This window comes from Phoenix dactylifera, unplaced genomic scaffold (assembly GCF_009389715.1).
Source record: "Phoenix dactylifera cultivar Barhee BC4 unplaced genomic scaffold, palm_55x_up_171113_PBpolish2nd_filt_p 000261F, whole genome shotgun sequence".
Lineage (NCBI taxonomy): Eukaryota > Viridiplantae > Streptophyta > Magnoliopsida > Arecales > Arecaceae > Phoenix > Phoenix dactylifera.
Window position 1 is genome coordinate 349,689 of NW_024067752.1, and position 18,178 is coordinate 367,866.

The 18,178-nt window shown below is 36.7% G+C and overlaps 2 protein-coding genes across 2 annotated transcripts; both read left to right on the forward strand.

Moving 5' to 3' along the window:
* Positions 1-85: 85 nt before the first annotated feature.
* On the forward strand, positions 86-7,521 carry LOC103717348. The gene is made up of 2 exons (XM_008805687.4): positions 86-574; positions 7,149-7,521. The coding sequence occupies exons 1-2, from the start codon at positions 305-307 to the stop codon at positions 7,476-7,478; spliced, it is 600 nt and encodes a 199-aa protein (XP_008803909.2). The 5' UTR covers positions 86-304; the 3' UTR covers positions 7,479-7,521.
* Positions 7,522-14,461: 6,940 nt separating this feature from the next.
* LOC103717349 (transcription factor MYB20-like) lies at positions 14,462-16,291 on the forward strand. The gene is made up of 3 exons (XM_008805688.3): positions 14,462-14,724; positions 15,163-15,292; positions 15,442-16,291. Exons 1-3 carry the CDS (start codon positions 14,592-14,594, stop codon positions 16,052-16,054), a joined length of 876 nt encoding a protein of 291 aa, XP_008803910.2. The 5' UTR covers positions 14,462-14,591; the 3' UTR covers positions 16,055-16,291.
* The last annotated feature ends 1,887 nt before the right edge of the window (positions 16,292-18,178 follow it).

Genomic DNA, 18,178 nt, shown 5'->3' on the forward strand with positions numbered 1-18,178 from the left:
CTTTCTCGCCAAATGTGTCAAATATCTATAAAAAAAAAGAGTTTCATTTGTTTACACACGCAAAATAAATACCAGTATCGGTTACCGTAACTTTTGACCTCGTTGCTTTCCCATTCATCCCCGCGGTTTCTCCGCTGCCTTTCTCCCTTCTTTCCATTACTCTTTTCATAGCCTCCAACATCTAAACCCTTCTCTCCACTCTTCTAGCCATCCAAAATGGAGCATTCTCTTCCGACTGAGGACAACCCCGACGCTCCCTTCCCCTATCCCACTCCCCCATCGGATACAAGAAGCCCCGCCGGCGATGCTGCCGGCGCCGACCAGACCGCCGAGCAGATGGGCCCTCACGGGGCCCTTTTCTTGGTGCTGTGATACCTCCGGTTGCCTGAGCTCTTGGTGTTGCAGGGGGTGTGCAGGCGGTTCAGGGATGCGATCACTGGCGACGGGCTTCTGTGGCAGCACGCCGCCGTCGAGCCGCGCGGCAAAGTTGAAGTCTTTGTCTCCGTTAGATTGCTGGAAGATCACCGATGCCGGGCTCCTGCAGGTCGCCGATCGGAATCCCGGCATCACCAAGGTATAAAACCGGTGGAATGTTGATTTGAATTTGTTTTAGTATAACTTTTAGTGCGAATTTACCTGCTTGTCGAGTTGTTTTGTTCGATTGTACTCAGCTTTGATGGTGCTCGTAATTATGGTTGGAAAGACGAATGATAACCGATTTGAGGTATTTTTGTGGCAGTTGTGGCTTTGTAATTCGCTGGGAACCTATTTTTATTCAATGGTTCTATTGAATGTGGGGAAGGAAGTCTTTTGAAAACATTTTGGTACTTTTAGGAGTAGGGTTGTCGATTGGGGCTTTTCTCATGCGGAAACTTTTTGAGCTCTATTGAATGTGCTATTCTTTTCCTTTACTTGAAACAAGAAACAGAGTGTATGGAGGAACGTGGCATTCCAGATATACTAGATAAAATCAAATCAAACTTAATAGGTAGTTAATTGTAGTCATCTAGCTAATTTCTCCTCTTGTATTATGTTTTTTCCAACTGCTTTAACAAAATTACTAATACTAGTAGTGATTCTACTATACTAAACAACTACCTACCTGTCCTTCCTCACATGGAATGCTGTGCTTATAAGAGTCGTCTCCCTTGTGGCCGATTCGGATGTTCCTCTAGGATACACAATGCTACAAATCCTTGACCCTAGAAAGTAGGAGGGAAAAATATTCTCTTCCTTATTTTGACACTGTATACTTTCAAGATCTTAAATATATATGCAGACTATGTAAAAATATTTATTTATTTTTTTCTCGAAAAACCAATAATATACAATTCTCCCAACTATCACGAAACTGATAACAATTTCAGTACATTAACAATTGCCATGGTATCATGCGGGAATACTATTTTCCTTTTCGCATATACAGAATTGTAGCAAATAACTTATTTTGCAGATTCTTTAACAAATTCTCCCGTAGAACTTGGGAACTTCAGAATTTTTCAAAGATTCTCTACTGAGATATCATCATATTACATATCTCTAGCACTTATTAGTAGCTGCTGATCAAACTGCCTGTCCGTCATTCCCCCTTCACCTAGAATATTTTGACTATCTTTTGCTTATCAACAGCCTTCGATTAGTCTATTCTGTTGGTTCCTGTGGCTGTTGATAAGGATGGTCTGATCAACGGCTACTAATATGTGCTAGAATATGAAATATGATGATATCTCGGTAGAGAATCTTTAAAAGATTCTAAAGTTACTGAGTTCTACGGGAGAACTTGTTAAATAATCTGCACAATAAGTTATTTGCTATAATTCGGTATATGTGAAAAGGAAAACAGTATTCCATTATAATACTGTGGTAATTGTTAATGTAATGAAATTGTGATTAGATTCATGATTGAGAGAATTGTATATTATTAGCTTTTAGAGAAAAATTAAATATTTTTACGTAGTCTACATACATATTTAAAATCTTGAAAAGTATATAATGGGGACAATATTTTTCCCTTCTACTTTTGTGGTCAAGGATTTGTAGCATTATGTGTCCTGAAGGAATATTCGAATCGGCCATAAGGGAGATGACTTTTACAAGCAAGGAATTCTCTGTGAGGAAGAACAGGTAGATGGTTTTTTAGTATAGTAGAATCAGTACTAGTATTAGAAATTTTGTTAGAGTAGTTGGAAAAAATATAATATAAGAGGAGAGAAGAGCTAGATGACTACAATTAACTACTTATCGAGTTTTATTTGATTTTGTTTGACATGGAGTGTATGGAGGAGCTAGATTACTACAAACTGAACGTGGCATTCCAGATCCTTGGTGGGAAAGGTGATGATTTTTGGTTAACAGAAAATCTTCTGCAATAAATAATGGTATTTTATAGAGATCATTCCCATTCTTCTGATAGATATAGAGGCATAGATATGAAGACATATGTACAATAGGTATATTGGGTACTATGATCTTGTGGGTTGTAAAATCAGTTTTGTTAGATTTAGAGATATTTTTCTTCAGGAAAAAAGGCTAACATGTCTATGCTGACATAGACTTTTCTTGTTCTGTTCTTGCCAAAAGATTTTAGATAATTTCTTTTAGATAATCTAGTACACTAGGTAGATTATCATATCCACACTGGACATTTTGGAGGGCGTAGTGAGTTACAATTTGGTGTGGTCCAATGCTATAGGTTGAATTTCATCCCCCTTTTTTATGCATATTATTAATTTCTGGCCACAATTATTTGAGAGGAGGCTCTATCCTAGTATCAGATGATGTGACTAGATAGTAGCGGTAAAATGGAGTTTTAATTGAATTCCACAAAAAGAATGCATTTGTAAATTCACATGGACAAAAATATTTTATTTAGAAAGCTATATGATGTAGGGGAACCTAGGACAAGACCCTATATGCACTTCTAAAATGTAATGCACAAGCAGAGAATGAAATTATTAAAATCCGAAACTAACTAATGAAGTAAACACCTATAACTTGAAATAAAATTAAATGTTTATTAGGTAAATATGAAGAGGGTGTAACACATGATGTAATCTAATGAAACAAAATTAAATACAATGTGTGCAATGTATGGGGCTAAGAACATATATAAAAACAAGAATATGTTTACTCCTCCCTCCTCCTCTCCCCTGCCCTTTTTCCTTTGTTTTGCTTAGTGTTGATCTTGGTTTATCTGTACTGATTGCTAGGATCTGCACTCAGCTGGTATTTTGTGAAGGTTGGTCGATTTGCTCAACGTAGTGAAATTGATGAATCTGTGTATCTTTGCAACCCAGCCCCCCAACCCTGCTTCATCTTTCTCTGCAAATAAATAAATAAGTAAAAGAAAATCTATGTGTCTTTTGTCTTTAACTAAGTTAATCAACTTTTCTCTCAACTACTTTACTCGTGCTCCATGCTCTATGTGCAGAGAGCTTGCATTGAACGCACTTTTTGACAATCAAATTAAAAAGTCACTGTTAAACCTTGATTACATAACTTGACTAAATCCAAAATAGTCCTCATCCCAAAGAGATGTTGGATTAACCTAAACAAACAAATGGAAGCAAGTCCTTCCACATTAATGTGGAGTTACATAACAGCAACACATTCAATGCTTTTTTTTTTGCTGCATCGGCCATTAAAAACTTTCGGCTATGAACCTGTTAGAGTTTCGACCTTTGACTGCCAAAGTGCCTTTTCCAGTAAGCTTTTCAATCATATGAGCTTTGCTCTTGGTTTGGACAATAGACTTTTCTTAGTAAAATGCTTTATATATTACTGATTGACCATTTATAGTTGTTGATGACTTTTTAGATTGCTGTATTCACTGCATATACTTGGAACTTGTCACTGCATTTGCATGCTCTATAAGATTTAGTGACATAGTGTAACCCAACTTGTTACTAGAAAACATATATAAATCTCTGAGTGTGTAACCCATGAAAATGAACCAGTTTGTGAAATGCGCTAAGTGTTGTCAGGCATCATTTCAAGCGACATGCTTTGAATACTACTTTATAGGATTTTTAAATCAGATTTTTGGGTTTTAACATTGTTCAGGTATAGGATTTAAGAAACCTCAAGAGCCTATTTGGCTATTCCTATAGAGTTGTACTGAAAATCCTATAGAATTCATGGATTGGGTTGTCCATTTAAGAATAACCTTGTATCAACCAAACTCCACCCATCCCAAATCCCATGGGAAGAAAAAAAGACCTATAGAGGTCTTTTTTTTTTTCCTGCAGCCGAAAGGCTAGGATCTAGGCTTTGAACATGTTCTTAGTAAATACAAGCTAGATGGGTCAATGGGCCCAATTCCTATATGATTTTCAGCCTAATCCTGTAGAAATATCCAAACAGGCCTTAAGATTTGCAAAATACCTTAGCATTTGCAAGCTTTAATTTTGAATCGGAGTTAAAAACCGAGAGTTTAAACTAAAGTTGGGAAATCAACTTTTTATTCTCAAGGAATTGATTTTTTTTTTTTTTTTTTGAATTCAAATAAGGGTCCTTATTTACATGTAATGTCTTAACTAAATAGAAAAGAAATGAAAATAAGAGGACATTCACTTAGTGATATTAGATGTTAATAAGCCTCCGTCCGTCTATCCTGATCTTAATTTGGTTTTCATGTCTACTTATTGACCTCCTTATCCAACCATCTTGGCCCACCTACTTGCTACTGACCTAGTAGGTGGATTAACCTTCCGGGCCCCAATCGTGATCAACCTACCTTGCTGATAATAGAGAGAAGCAGGGGGAAAACAATAAGGGTGCTAAGCTAGGGAAAGGAGGAAAAGAAGAAGAAGAAGAAGGAGAACAATAACAAAAAGAAGAAGCAAGGAACCTTGGATAGGATTTTGTGCATTTGTTTTCTTCATTATGTCAGTAACCTTGTCCATGATTTTGAACTTAAGCTTTGCTCTTTTTTTTTGGCTAGCATTTTTGAGTCTTGTAGTCAGTTCTAAGCTCATGCATAGTTCTGAAATTGTAAACCACATGCTCTTTTCCAACATGTATAAATTTTCTTTTAATTATCCTTTCTGTCTTTTCAATCCAAGCTCTGCTTTGTGTTATTTTTGAAGCCAAGGTCTTGCTCAACTAAGTTAGTTTCAAGGGTAAATAATGTTTTGAAACTATAAACCCCTAGTAAGCTTTCAAGGATTAGGGTTTACCTTGGGTTTCTGGATTTTGAATTATTTTGAAGTTTACATTGTTGTTTCTAGACTTTTAAACGTCAAGTCTTTCTTTTAATATTTTGGATTCTTCAATCTGCTTCAGCTTTAAAAGTTATTTTGGCATTCAGAACTTATCGAGTTGTTGCAAAGGTTCTGACTTCTTCCTTTGTTAGGAATTTGATACTATATTAACTTGAAGCTGTGCTTTGGTATAATGGGAAAATTTGGATGTTTATGAAATTTCGAATTGATATTTTGGAATACATATTCATGTGTTATGACTTGAAATTTTTTCTATTTTGGAACTCGTACATCAATTAGTTCCTATGACTGTAAAGATTTATATGGTGAAAATATAAGGAACATTAAAAACATATGTAAACCCCAAGCTAGGTGGTATTCTGCCTCACTCGAATTATCAATGATGGTTAATTTGTATCTCTGGTTAGGTAGCATGTGTGGCTTATTCGAATTATTGATGAGGATATGTGAATCTTTGAGCAAGCAGTTTATGTGGATATTGAAGAATGTATGTGGCCTCATCTGTATTAGTAGGAAATCACCGATGACAATTTTGTGTGGCCTCATCCGCTTTACTGGAAGGGATTTTATGTGGCCTTGTCTGCAACAAGGATTTATTTGGCTCCAGATATAAGTGAAACTTTGTAAGATAATGTGAAATTATGTGAAATATAAGCCTTTTGAAATATAGTTTGGGCTTTGGCCATTTCAATTCGAAGAACTATCCGACTAAATGATTTTGTATAAATTATTTGGACTCCTTTGTAAATTGAGTTTGGACCTTTTATGGCATCTTTCTTGTTGAAATGTTGCTTTTGGGATTTTATAGCAAATTTCCATAAATTCCTATTTGAGCTTCCTAATGATAATTTGATCATATGTTTCACTTCAAAATCATTTGTTTTCCTGTGGATTATTAAGTTCCTCGGTCATGATAGGAGTTTACTCACTGATATTTCTAATTCACTTCATCTATTAATTAACTTTTTGGAGTGATTAATTAGAGATTTATTAGACTTATTTCAAGAAGTAGATTTGATATTTTGAAGTTGAGAATTGGATCCAATGATTACTGAAGTGGTGTCGGTGTTGTCTCAGTTTGTGTTTAATTGCTTGTATCATTGAAGGTATAATATTGTGCATCAAAGGCTATGATTTTTGTTCATGTATGGATTTCTATTTAAGAGTTGTGGATGTAATACATTTTAAGTTGTGCTTTGTTTGATCATATGATTTTATTTGAGGATGTTAAATATTTATAGTAATTTGATTCGCTTTGTTGATCACATCTCAGGGTTTCAAGTAAGTTCGGTTCTTGTGGTGACACATAATGATATGTACCTTAACCTTCTCTCATGAGCCTTATCTGTTCTTCTCAGAAAAGTTAGTCTTATCCTAGATAATTTCTTTAATTAGAAATATGTAGCATTGCCAAACGAATGAAGAAACAAGTAATCAGGAGGTTGACTACTTTTGCATGCACACTGTGGCAAGATAAAGAGAGATCAACCATAAGAACTAACAAGCCTTATCCTGTCTCTTTGGGGTTAACTTTAGTTTTACCATTTCTTTTATAAAATACTGCTCCCAGATCTCTTCTTATGAGAATCATCCTACAGTGAATTGTTTTCTGCCTTTTAAAACCCTTTTTCTCATTGGGACCACTGTTGATACTTCTCTATATCTCAGTCCTGGGCCAAGACCTTGCAAGAGGTTCTAGGTTGAAGGCCTGCCTGCAAATCCAATCCAAAATATGCTTGTCCTAGCAACAACCATCAAGGCACACAAATATATGCAGTATACTAAATGGTCATACTTGATCATTTCTCAAGGGAATTCAGTACTAATTTAACTTCTAATTCTTGACAGGGCAACATTTGCTTTTTAACTTTTTTGATGGAATACAGATGCTTCTGTGTTGTTATATTTTGCTCAATAACATTGCAGCTCTATGGACCTGGATGCATATACTCAACTGCTGATGGTGTCACGAAAGTAGTGAAGCAACTTTTTGAGTGCAAGGGCAATCTAAAGCATCTTCATCTCCATGGTCTCTGCCGCATATCAAAAGAGCATCCTGATGTCCTCAACTCTTTTTTGTGCAAAAACGATCCACAACAAATTTCACGACCATCTTTCTACAGGTACAGGCATTCTCTCTCAATGAATCAACCAACTGCCTTACGTTGGGATCACATAACTGATTTCGGCTGCATAAACTCCAGCTTATGTAATTATTTAATATCTGAAATTGATGAGTTGGCTGTTGAACACTAAATCACAGTAGTGAAAGAAATGAAGTGCCAGAGATTTTTCCAGAGATACTTCCTTTAAAATCTGTAGTGGATACTTGTATTTGGTTATTTGGTTCTTTTGTGGTGCAACTCTAGTTCCACCTTCAGCAAATAAAAAGGAAAAAGATGAAAAAGATTGTGTAATCATGCTTCTGTGCAAGTAGCATGAGGACTTCTATAATCTTCTCTTTTATGCTGCAATTACAACTCCACCTCTAGCAAGAAAAAATGATGAAAAAGATTCTGTCCATGCTTTTTATGCTAGCGACATGACAACCTCTGAAGTGTTCTCACTGGTGATCTGGTTTGCTTCCTGGAACCTTGGGATATGGTGAGAATCATGATGCCTAAAACCGTGTAAAACCTTGTAAAGGTTTTGCAGGCAACCAATATTGCTTTGGAGGGACACTCAAAAACTGTAGTCGATTGGATAACCAAACTGGAAGCTCAGATTGATGGTGTTCATCTCTCTGACATCTAGAGGATTACTTCTACTCTTGCTTCCTTTGAGGAGACCAACGTTTTCCAAGATGGCCTATGGTGCAGTGGACCAGGTACCTTCTCATGTTTCTCATGTTGCTAATCCTGATGGATCTGTTCTCAGGGGCTCCATCTCCTCTGTTCCCATGTAGCTTCATGATCTTTTATTTTGACTCCAATGGATGTATCGACACTAGGGTTGTTTATTTTAGCCATCTTATCGAAAAAAACAAAAGAAGATTCTATAAAAATATTGAGAGCAAGGCCTTTTGCACTGATCTATATTTGGCAATCCGTACCATTAAAGAACCAGTATGGTACATGAGCTCGATATGGTATGATAATAATAATATAAGGTATAGGTGATGTTTCGACATATTAACTTAGTTATATATCAGTACCAACATGTAACATACTGTATCAATCATCAATGATATATTGATACAAGACTTGGTACTGAGATATAAACCTTGGTTAAAAATGTTGGGATCATTTTATAAGCTAAATTTTTGTTTCATAAACAGAAGGTCTCTCAATCATGACTATTAAAATTGAAGAGTTCACTTAAAACTCCAAGGCGAGAGGGAATATTTAAAAATACAGTTATATCTATCAAGATTAGATACTTACGTATCAATGGTTATTGTTTAAAACCAGTTTTGGATGCCAGGAATTGATGGCCTAAACATCAAAAGATCGGCTAGGTTGGGTTGTGGAGTAGAATAGAGTTTAGTTTGTTATAATTATTAAACGGCATGCTTCTGTATGTACATTGATGCAATCCTACCAGAACGAGACTAAGCTTATTAAAGCAGAAGCCGGTTGGTAATTGATAAATGTCTAGCTCGGCTTACTTCATTCATGGAACTATGCCTGTAGCCTTCACTAGTTCCAAAGCTTGACATGGTGTCTCATAGTTCAGACTAAGGGTAATATGCCGAATTCAGGCTTGAATCATTTCTCAAAAGTTTGATACAGGTTTTACCATGGTTGTGAACAAGGTATGCAATCTTGGTATCGGATCCTATATTGGTGTCATTCTGTTATTATGTCTATATGTCCGGTATGAAAGCTGGTTCGACAAACCGAATGTCGGTATGCTCTCTGTACTACATATCGGTACGGTATGTTCCGTAGTATTTGGTTTGGTATGATATTGTATATCTTGATTGTGAAGCTTAGGATTAATCCTCGGTTTTTTTTTTTTTGTGTTTGTGTATATGTTAAAAAGTTTGCTCGATTTTGTCTCACCAGCACTGTGGACGCATCGCAAAACACGACGTAGGAAGAAAGCAGTCCAAAATTTGGGCTGAGGTGACTTTGGCACCACGCTGACTTCTTCCACTTATGCTCTGACTTCAACATAAACCCAGCTCCGTTCACATGAGTTTTGCTTGCTTGGCCTGTTCCTTTTGATTTTATCGAGCATGATCACGTAAGACGCAACCTGAACTGCTTGCCCAAAACATGACAAGAGAGTAAAACATATATGCAAACCTTTCTATCTCTAGATTGTCTGCAAAATTTTAACAACTTTTAGTATCAAAGATTTGTTGCTTTCAAAGATAATGAAAATAAAAGCAAGGAATGGCAAAATTTTCTTGCAAATGCTGTCTCCAACATCAGTCTCTATGTAGCAGTTTACTAATTCATAGGAAAAGAAAAATCACAAAAACAACAGCAGTACCGTACAGCGTCTTCTCTCGAATTCTTGTTCGAAGTACTTTATATTATCAAACCATGTCTCGATCCCAATTTAGAGCGTCTAAAAAATTTATTTGCCTCAATTTTTGTTTATTATTATGAGTAGTACTGCTATTGATATTATTCTTATGGTTACTATCACTATTACTATTAATTACCATAACTACTACTACGATGATGACAACGATGGTGATGTGGTGAAAGTTCTATAAGAATCTAGGAAGTGATCACACTGTGTGTGTCTATAAATAAATAAATATATGTATGTGAGTGTGTGTATATATATATATATATGTATGTATGTATGTTATATATATATATATATATATATATATATATATATATATATATATATATATCATAAATACATGCAGTGTCACACTACAAACAGTCATGTGAATGCAAAAATCTCCTTTTGTAACCAACATCAAACTGATGATGATTTTGCTTTTCAATTTTCACAGCCTCCAAATGTAAAAATCTTTTGTTTTTTTTTTTAAGTAGAGGGCTAAGACTATTGAGAGTTGGTTACATTAATTACATCCTTTTCTTGCTTGAACATGCCAATAGGTAGCTATTCCTAATTCGAAAACTATGTACTAAAATGTCACATCAAAATTAGATGGAGTGATTCACATTGGAAGGCAATGCAGTAATTCTTCCAGGACAACATTTGACTCCCGCTAGTGGGTAAAAGTAACTTGGCTTTACGACCCCCGCCAGTGGAAAGAAATATCTGGATGATGACTTGCAGCGGTAAAGGCCTTGCCGCTGAAATAAAAGCGGCCATAGCCACACTACCATCTGAGAGTATGAATTTCAAAGTATGGAATAATAGCAAAAGTCTTTATGATGCATAACCATATTTATGAAATTGCATGATTGGATATGCATTGTTTTTATGACTGGTTTGATTATATATTGTATAAAATGCTTAATTTGTTACAACTGTTTATTTCTTAAAATAATGCACTGGTATGTAAAACATATGCTTGATCCCGTAAGATTATACATGGTCACTTACTGAGCTGTGTAGCTCATATCGTTTTATTTATTTTTTTACAGATAAATAAGATTGCTAGGAGCAGGGAGCTTGATATTATTCAGGATTGGGGTAATTGAAAATGATATGTAATATTCAAATTTTAAAGGTTCTGTACCACTCCTAATTGTTCAAACACTTTATGACTTTCATGAATAATATAGTTCATTTGGATCTAAAATTTTATGTGGCTACGTGCTATTGTGTGCTTAGGTTTGCAATAGTACAGCCATATCATGATCTGAATTTGGGGCATGACAGTACTGCTCCTGATATTATTCTTATGGTTACTATCACTATTACTATTAATTACTATAACTACTACTATGATGATGACAATGATGATGATGTGGTGAAAGTTCTATAAGAATCTAGGAAGTGATCACACTATGTGTGTCTATAAATAAATAAATATATGTATATATATATATATATATATCATAAATACATGCAGTGTCACACTACCAACAATTATGTGAATGCAAAAATCTCCTTTTGTAACCAACATCAAACTGATGATGATTTTGCTTTTCAATTTTCACTAGCCTCCAAATGTAAAAATCTTTTTTTTTTTTTGAAGCAGAGGGCTAAGACTATTTGAGAGTTGGTTACATTAATTACATCCTTTTCTTGCTTGAACATGCCAATAGGTAGCTATTCCTAACTCGAAAACTATGTACTGAAATGTCACGTCAAAATTAGATGGAGTGATTCACATTGGAAGGCAATGCAGTAATTCCTCCGGAACAGCCTTTGCCTTGCATGGGGAACAAGTCTTCCTTTTTTGGCTCTTGTGGAGTTAAGATAGGTCTTGGGGTCCCCATGGGAGAAAAGCTCATGCAAATAGGACCACCAAAGCCTTCTCAAGTTTATTAAAGTCTAAGTGAAGTTGAGGGCTGCTACCCTCTTTCTTTCATGGAGTGGAGTAGGGGCTACTGTATGTGGGTGGTCAATTCTAAGGTATTTTTGTATGTATACGGAGGTACTCCGGTCGCAATTCTTCTTTCTGTATTTGTTTTTTTTTAATATATATAATATATCATTGAATCTACCTTCTCTTATGGAGCTGATGAGGGTGTCTCCCAACTCCACCTCTTGGCATTTTTGTCCCCCACCACACCCTTCATATGAACATGGCAAGTCCGGATAGCAACAAGCGTCCACTACAACCTCAGCTATTACTTGTCCAAATCCATATAAAAGAGAAGGGGGGAAAAGAAGACAAAGAGCTTTGCATGCTGCTGCTGCTAAACTTAAGTCACTTGCTCTGTCATCCTCAATTAGCCTAATCCCTTTCTTTGTATGAAACAAACCAACTCCCATGTTTGTTATCTCCATAGAATAAGATAAATACTTTTTATTTCGAAAATCTAAACCTCTTCATTAGCATTCTCATGATATGCGAGTCTTGCGCATATCTTGTACATGCGAGTCTCATGATATGATCATACATGTCATCAGAAAACTATTTGTAGTTTATATGTATGATCAATTTACCTTGAAATTTCTTCAGAAAAAAGTAACGAATATCATTTATATATGTGAAGCAAATTTAGCCAAATGGTAGTCTAAGAATTGCAATTGATCATGGATACTTGCAGAGTGACGTAGCATGAAAACCCTTTTTTGTTTGTGTATTATGCTCTCATGTAAATGTTGGAGAGGCTAGCTACTTAGTAACGAGATCAATTAAAATTTGTTTACACTTATATTTTACTCCACCTAACTAGGCCTAATTGACTACAGACTAGGCAAAATAAGAGGTTAGGAAAGGAAGACGTCGACAATCTTGTCAAGCTTCATTTTTTTTTTTTTCATGTAGAGAGGACGATCTTGTTTTAGAATGGCCGATGCTAATATTGTGCTTCGAAAAATAGCATACTTGACCTTGGGCAAGATTTAGAACAACCGAAAGTAAGCTCAATCAGGGCAAAGTCAACAAGTTTTGAAGGTTATTACTGTTTCTTTCCTATTTAAACTTATTATTTTCCCTCTTAGTTGCCATTTCTGAATTAAATTAGATTAGTTTGGTCCATAAAATAGCATTCTCCTTATGCCATGGTCCAAATAGCAAACACTCTAAATTTGATTTCCACAAAAGCAAACCGCTTGGCTCTATTTAACCAAGGAATTTGTGATTTCAGCGCATTTTGCCGTGCTATCCTTAGAATGATATGGATGTTTTTCTTTCTCGTCTCCAACATTTTTGAGATCAAATAAAATTGTATATAAATAAGTTAAGTTGTAATGCTAAACTACTATACCAAGGGTCAAGAGGCTCCAAAATATATGGGACCCTATGTTAGAAGATAATGTTGTTTAGGATAATCCTAATTGTCATTCAATACTATAAATGTAATAGAATCCATTGCCTTGTTAATTTATTCTTAAGTACTGAAAAATACTAAGATGACACCACCATGATCATTTAACTATTCTTCATTCCCTTCACATTCTTATGCTATCTGAAGTAATGGAAGGAATAAATCTATTCAAGTTTAGGCCAGCTGACGGTACTTTAATTGCCCTTCACATGCTTGATCTTGGTTAGACCATACCAAAATTGTGAACAGAATTACAAGGCTGCAATTAGGACAAAGCTGACAACTTAATGCCGATGCATCTTTGCAAATTACTAACTCAACACATTCATTTGGAGATTATAGAAGTGGAATCAAATGCCATGAAAATGGGCTTCTCTACAATCTATCCTTCTCATGATCCGAAGAACTCATGAACTCTTGTCATCTTGGGCAATTCCAGCTTATTGGATGTGATGTTAGCTTCATCAAGCAATTGACCAAAAAATCGATAAATTATTTCTCGTGATTCCTTTCTGTTCCAACAATTATATTACATTCGTCAATGAATGGGAGTAGTTGAAACTCACCAAGAAAATAACTGAAGTGTTGGGGACATATAATAAAGCCTTTATCATGAAAAAAAAATTCATATAATCAAGCCTCGGATCTTCAAAACCATCAGAATATTTTTTGCAGATTAACTAAAGCATTACATATACCACAAAAAGATCATGGTGGTGGCACACTTTACTTTTATAAAGATCGAGCCACATAACATGGTCCTACATAGCATTTCTATGCCGCATCACGCATAAACTAAATAATTTGATGATGTTGAGCTGAGAAAATAGAAAAAATTCTATAAAGATGTCCTATGGATTTCTTCAAAGACCACATCTCTAATTCAAATTTTTTTGAGTGGTTAACAACACCTGTAATTTATTCTTAATTTATTCTTAAGTGGTTAACAACACCTAGAGAAATATTTGCAACACTCTACCTATATCTTAATTGCACTAAGAGTTTCCAGAATCGGATCAAGGTCTAATATGGGGAAAACTATAGTCCAAGCAACTACTCCATCTCATTAATTTATCTTTTGAGAAGGCTTAATTCCATATTCTATAATAATTATTTTCCAAACAAGTCATGGCGTCCCCGACTTTCTTAAGAGGAAGATTTCTCCCATCCACTCTGAGAAAACTTCACGCGGTGAGGAGCGTAGTGGGTTCTTCGGAGCGGACGCGTCGGCCCTTGCGAGCCAAGCAAAGGCCGGCAGCGGATGAGGTGGCGCTTTCCGGCGACCCACTTCCCACGTGCGACCATGCCGTCCCCCCCTCCCTGACACGTGTGCACGGGCCTCGGACTTTGTAGGGGCATGGAGGGCCCCTCTCCCCACCCTTGAGTTCGAGTTATATAAAGGCAGGTGGTGGCGTTGATTGTTTGTAGTCCCCCCTTCCTCTGCTATTCTCTTTGTCTCTCTCTCTCTCTCTCTCTCACGCTCGTACTCATATTTTGGTGGTGTGGTTAGGAACTGGGTCTAGTTTAGAGGGAAGGGGAGGGAGGAATGGGGAGGCAGCCATGCTGTGATAAGGTGGGGCTGAAGAAGGGGGCATGGACAGCAGAGGAGGACAAGAAGCTCATCAACTTTATCCTCAGCAATCGCCAATGCTGCTGGAGAGCTGTGCCAAAGCTAGCAGGTCCCCTTTATTAGATATTGCTTGATTGGGCTCCTCTTCTCTATCTGGTTTAAGATATAATAAAACAAAAACAGTTTCTTCCATATTCTTCCTGTCAAGTTGTCTTTGGGCCTCCTCTTGGTTGCATTACTTGGGTCTTTGGGGAGTTGACTTGGTTATTGAGATCGATTTAACTGGGTTTTGGATTTTGGAGCTTCGGTTTGATTTACGTTTGGCTTTTGCTATGATTTGTCTCTGTTGCTTTGGCATCGTGATAAACATCTCTTTCAGTGACATGTAATAGTATTATATTCAGAAAGAAAGAAGACATCTAGTAGTAGACTATGGTGAAACAGAATGAAAACTTTACTGCTAAGTCTTTATCTTTTTTGATTAATTGTTTGTTCCTTAAAAGCTTTGTAGTTGTTATTGATGGATACGTTTCTATTGTCGGTGTAGGATTGCTTAGGTGTGGGAAGAGTTGCAGGCTGAGATGGACAAACTATCTCAGGCCTGATTTGAAGAGAGGATTGCTGTCAGAGTCTGAGGAGAAGCTGGTCATTGAACTCCATTCTCAACTTGGGAACAGGTCCTCTCTCTCTCTCTCTCTGCGTTTATTTTTTATTTTTTTTTATATATTGACTTAATTGAGTTGTTAGGCACATATGCTGCATTTGGTTTTGGTTTGCTATGACCTTTAAACAAGACTTTTTTTTTGTTTTTGTTCCTCTCTGGCAGATGGTCCAAAATTGCTGCTCATCTCCCTGGTAGAACTGATAATGAGATAAAGAACCATTGGAACACCCACATCAAGAAGAAGCTAAGGAAAATGGGAATTGACCCCCTCACTCACAAGCCCATCGCTTCAACTGTTGATCAGCAGCAGCAGGAAGGGGATGCTTCGGTGCATGGAAATGATAAAAATGAGCAGCTCTGCGTGCAGTGTCCTTCAAAGATGACGCAAGAGGAAGCAGAGGAGAGGAGCATCACACGCTCATCCGATCCTGTAGAGACTGATGCATTTCTTAGCAAATCCCCGGGATTTTGCACGGATGAAGTACCCATGATTGAGCCTCATGAGATCATAGTCCCTTGTGCCTCCTCAACCCCCTCCATCTCCTCTGTTTCTATATCATCATCATGCTCTTCTTCCAGCTCTGATGCTAAAGCTGATGAAATCCAACTTCCATGCATGGACTGGCCGGAATCATTGTTCCTCTGGGGGCTCGACGACTTCATGGGGCTGGATTTTCTGAATGATGATGGAGATGGAAAACTAGGTCTCGATCCTCCTAGCCAATATCAAAGAACTGCTTTTGATCAGGAGTCTTGGAAATTTGAGCTTTTCTGATTCCATTCTCCATGCTTTTGGCAATTTATGGCTACAGATGCAATAAAAGAAGGCCTTTGTGAAGACTCATCCTTTTTCCTTCATTTCTCTTTTTCTTTCTCCTTCCTTTCCTTTGGTTACTTTTTGTTCCATGTGAAAAGAAAGGAATAAATGGAAACTATCTCTTAATAGAGGATGTAATCTTCTTAATTTATTCCCAAGTGTATAAACAACCATTATCAACTCTCTTACATGCTATGCTGGAAGTACAAGGTGTTCCAATGATCCAGTCTGATGCTAGTGCATATCCCTTGCTCATGAGCTTTGCTTGTTATCACTTTTGTCCAGTGGATTGACAATAATATGCATGGCTTGACTATGCCCAAAGGTGACCAGAGTTGATGAGTATACTTTTACACCTGTAAGAAAGCTGTGGCTAATCATCTGAACATTAAGAATAAATAATGGACTAGATGGTTATGGCACTTATTGTTTTGTTCATCACTCAATGAATGACCTCATGCCAATCTTTCCTGATTTTCAATTTTTTTCTGCTAATTGTTTTCCAAGGGTCCATAACACTGGTTTAAAAATTCTAGTTCTTGTTAGGATTGGCATGTTTATTTCTCATCAAGAATATGGCAAGACATATAATTCTTCGAGTATGCGGGGATATCCAATTTGCAGGAATATGTAGCTCCAACAACATGTTTATATTCGACACCGAATTGTCTTGAATACAAGTTCATTGATTCACAAAGCCTCATTTCAAAGAGAAAATTTCACATCTTTGGCATTGACTACTGAGAGGCTGGCCTCCAAACCTCCAAGACCTACTGGAGATGCAGGAAAATCCAAGCCTCAGCAAGAATAGCATGAGATTAAGTCATCATCGCATGCTGTTAGCAGATTTGGACTGAGAAGAACTCAAGAAATTTTCAAAGAAAGAAAAAAGATCTTGCATCAATAATGTTCTGAGCAAAATCCTCCACACCACACCTTCAAATCATGGTGAAACCTAAGTTCTGATAAAGAGTTGGACAACCTCACAAATCTTTTTGCCTCTTTATCTCTTCTCATGCTGACCTCATCACAAGGACCAATTTTCTAATCACCATACTTCACTGTTCCAACTGTAATTATGTAAATATACTTCTATTGCTTCAGTAAATCAGGGAAAAGTGTCTCACTTCCTCCATTTCCTCTCGAAGAAAAAAAAAACATTTATGACAACTTATTTGTAGCATTTGATGAAAAATTTTCATTGTAGTTATCGGTACGACATTGCCGTTCCCAATTTGAATAAGAAAGTTCTTCAAACTACCACAGTTGACTCAGGAAGTTCAAACCTCCTTGCGTTCCAAAGTTCAGAGTATGTCCTACACATGACATAGCTGCAGCTTGGAGAACTCAACACTTTCTCTAGATTTATCCATACAAACATCGAGACAATAGATTGAGAGCAGAACTTTTGCAGCTTAGTGAACTCAGCACCTCTCTAGATTCATCCAATATTAACATAGAGACAAGAGACTGATGGCAGAATTTTGAGACTACATCCTTGGGTTTTTATGCTTTATTTCGCGATGTCTTTAGCTGAATTCAACACGTGGTAGACTTGGTGTTGCAGTGAATTGATTACATTGTTGTTTTTCCTTTCAGTATTCAACTCTTGATCTGTATCAAATGCACCAGCTGAAGTTATCCTTTTGACCCATGATGTGTGCAATTTTGGTAGCTCTAGCAAGTTGGTTTGGGACCGGAGGTACTACATCTTAGGGCTACTACAGGACCACACAAAATTCTCCGCAATCAAATTTTTAGAAATGCTTTAATTTTTTTAGTAAATAGAAATGAACACGTCTATAGAGAGGCGAACAGTGCGGCAGATTGGATAGCCTCATTCGCAGCCTATCACACTGGAGGATTCATTTGGGTTGGCACCGACGAGGTGCCCCGCGCTTTGTGTCATTTGCTTTTCTCTGATTCTGTTGGTTTTGCTCATGCACGACATGTGTAAGTAGCCAATGTACCGAAAGAAAGAAATGAACACCATACTTGACAGTTCTTGGGTTTCAAAAAAAGATAAGAAACCTCAATAGAAAGCTCTTTGATCTGTCATCAAGTTTTATCTTCATGCATCTT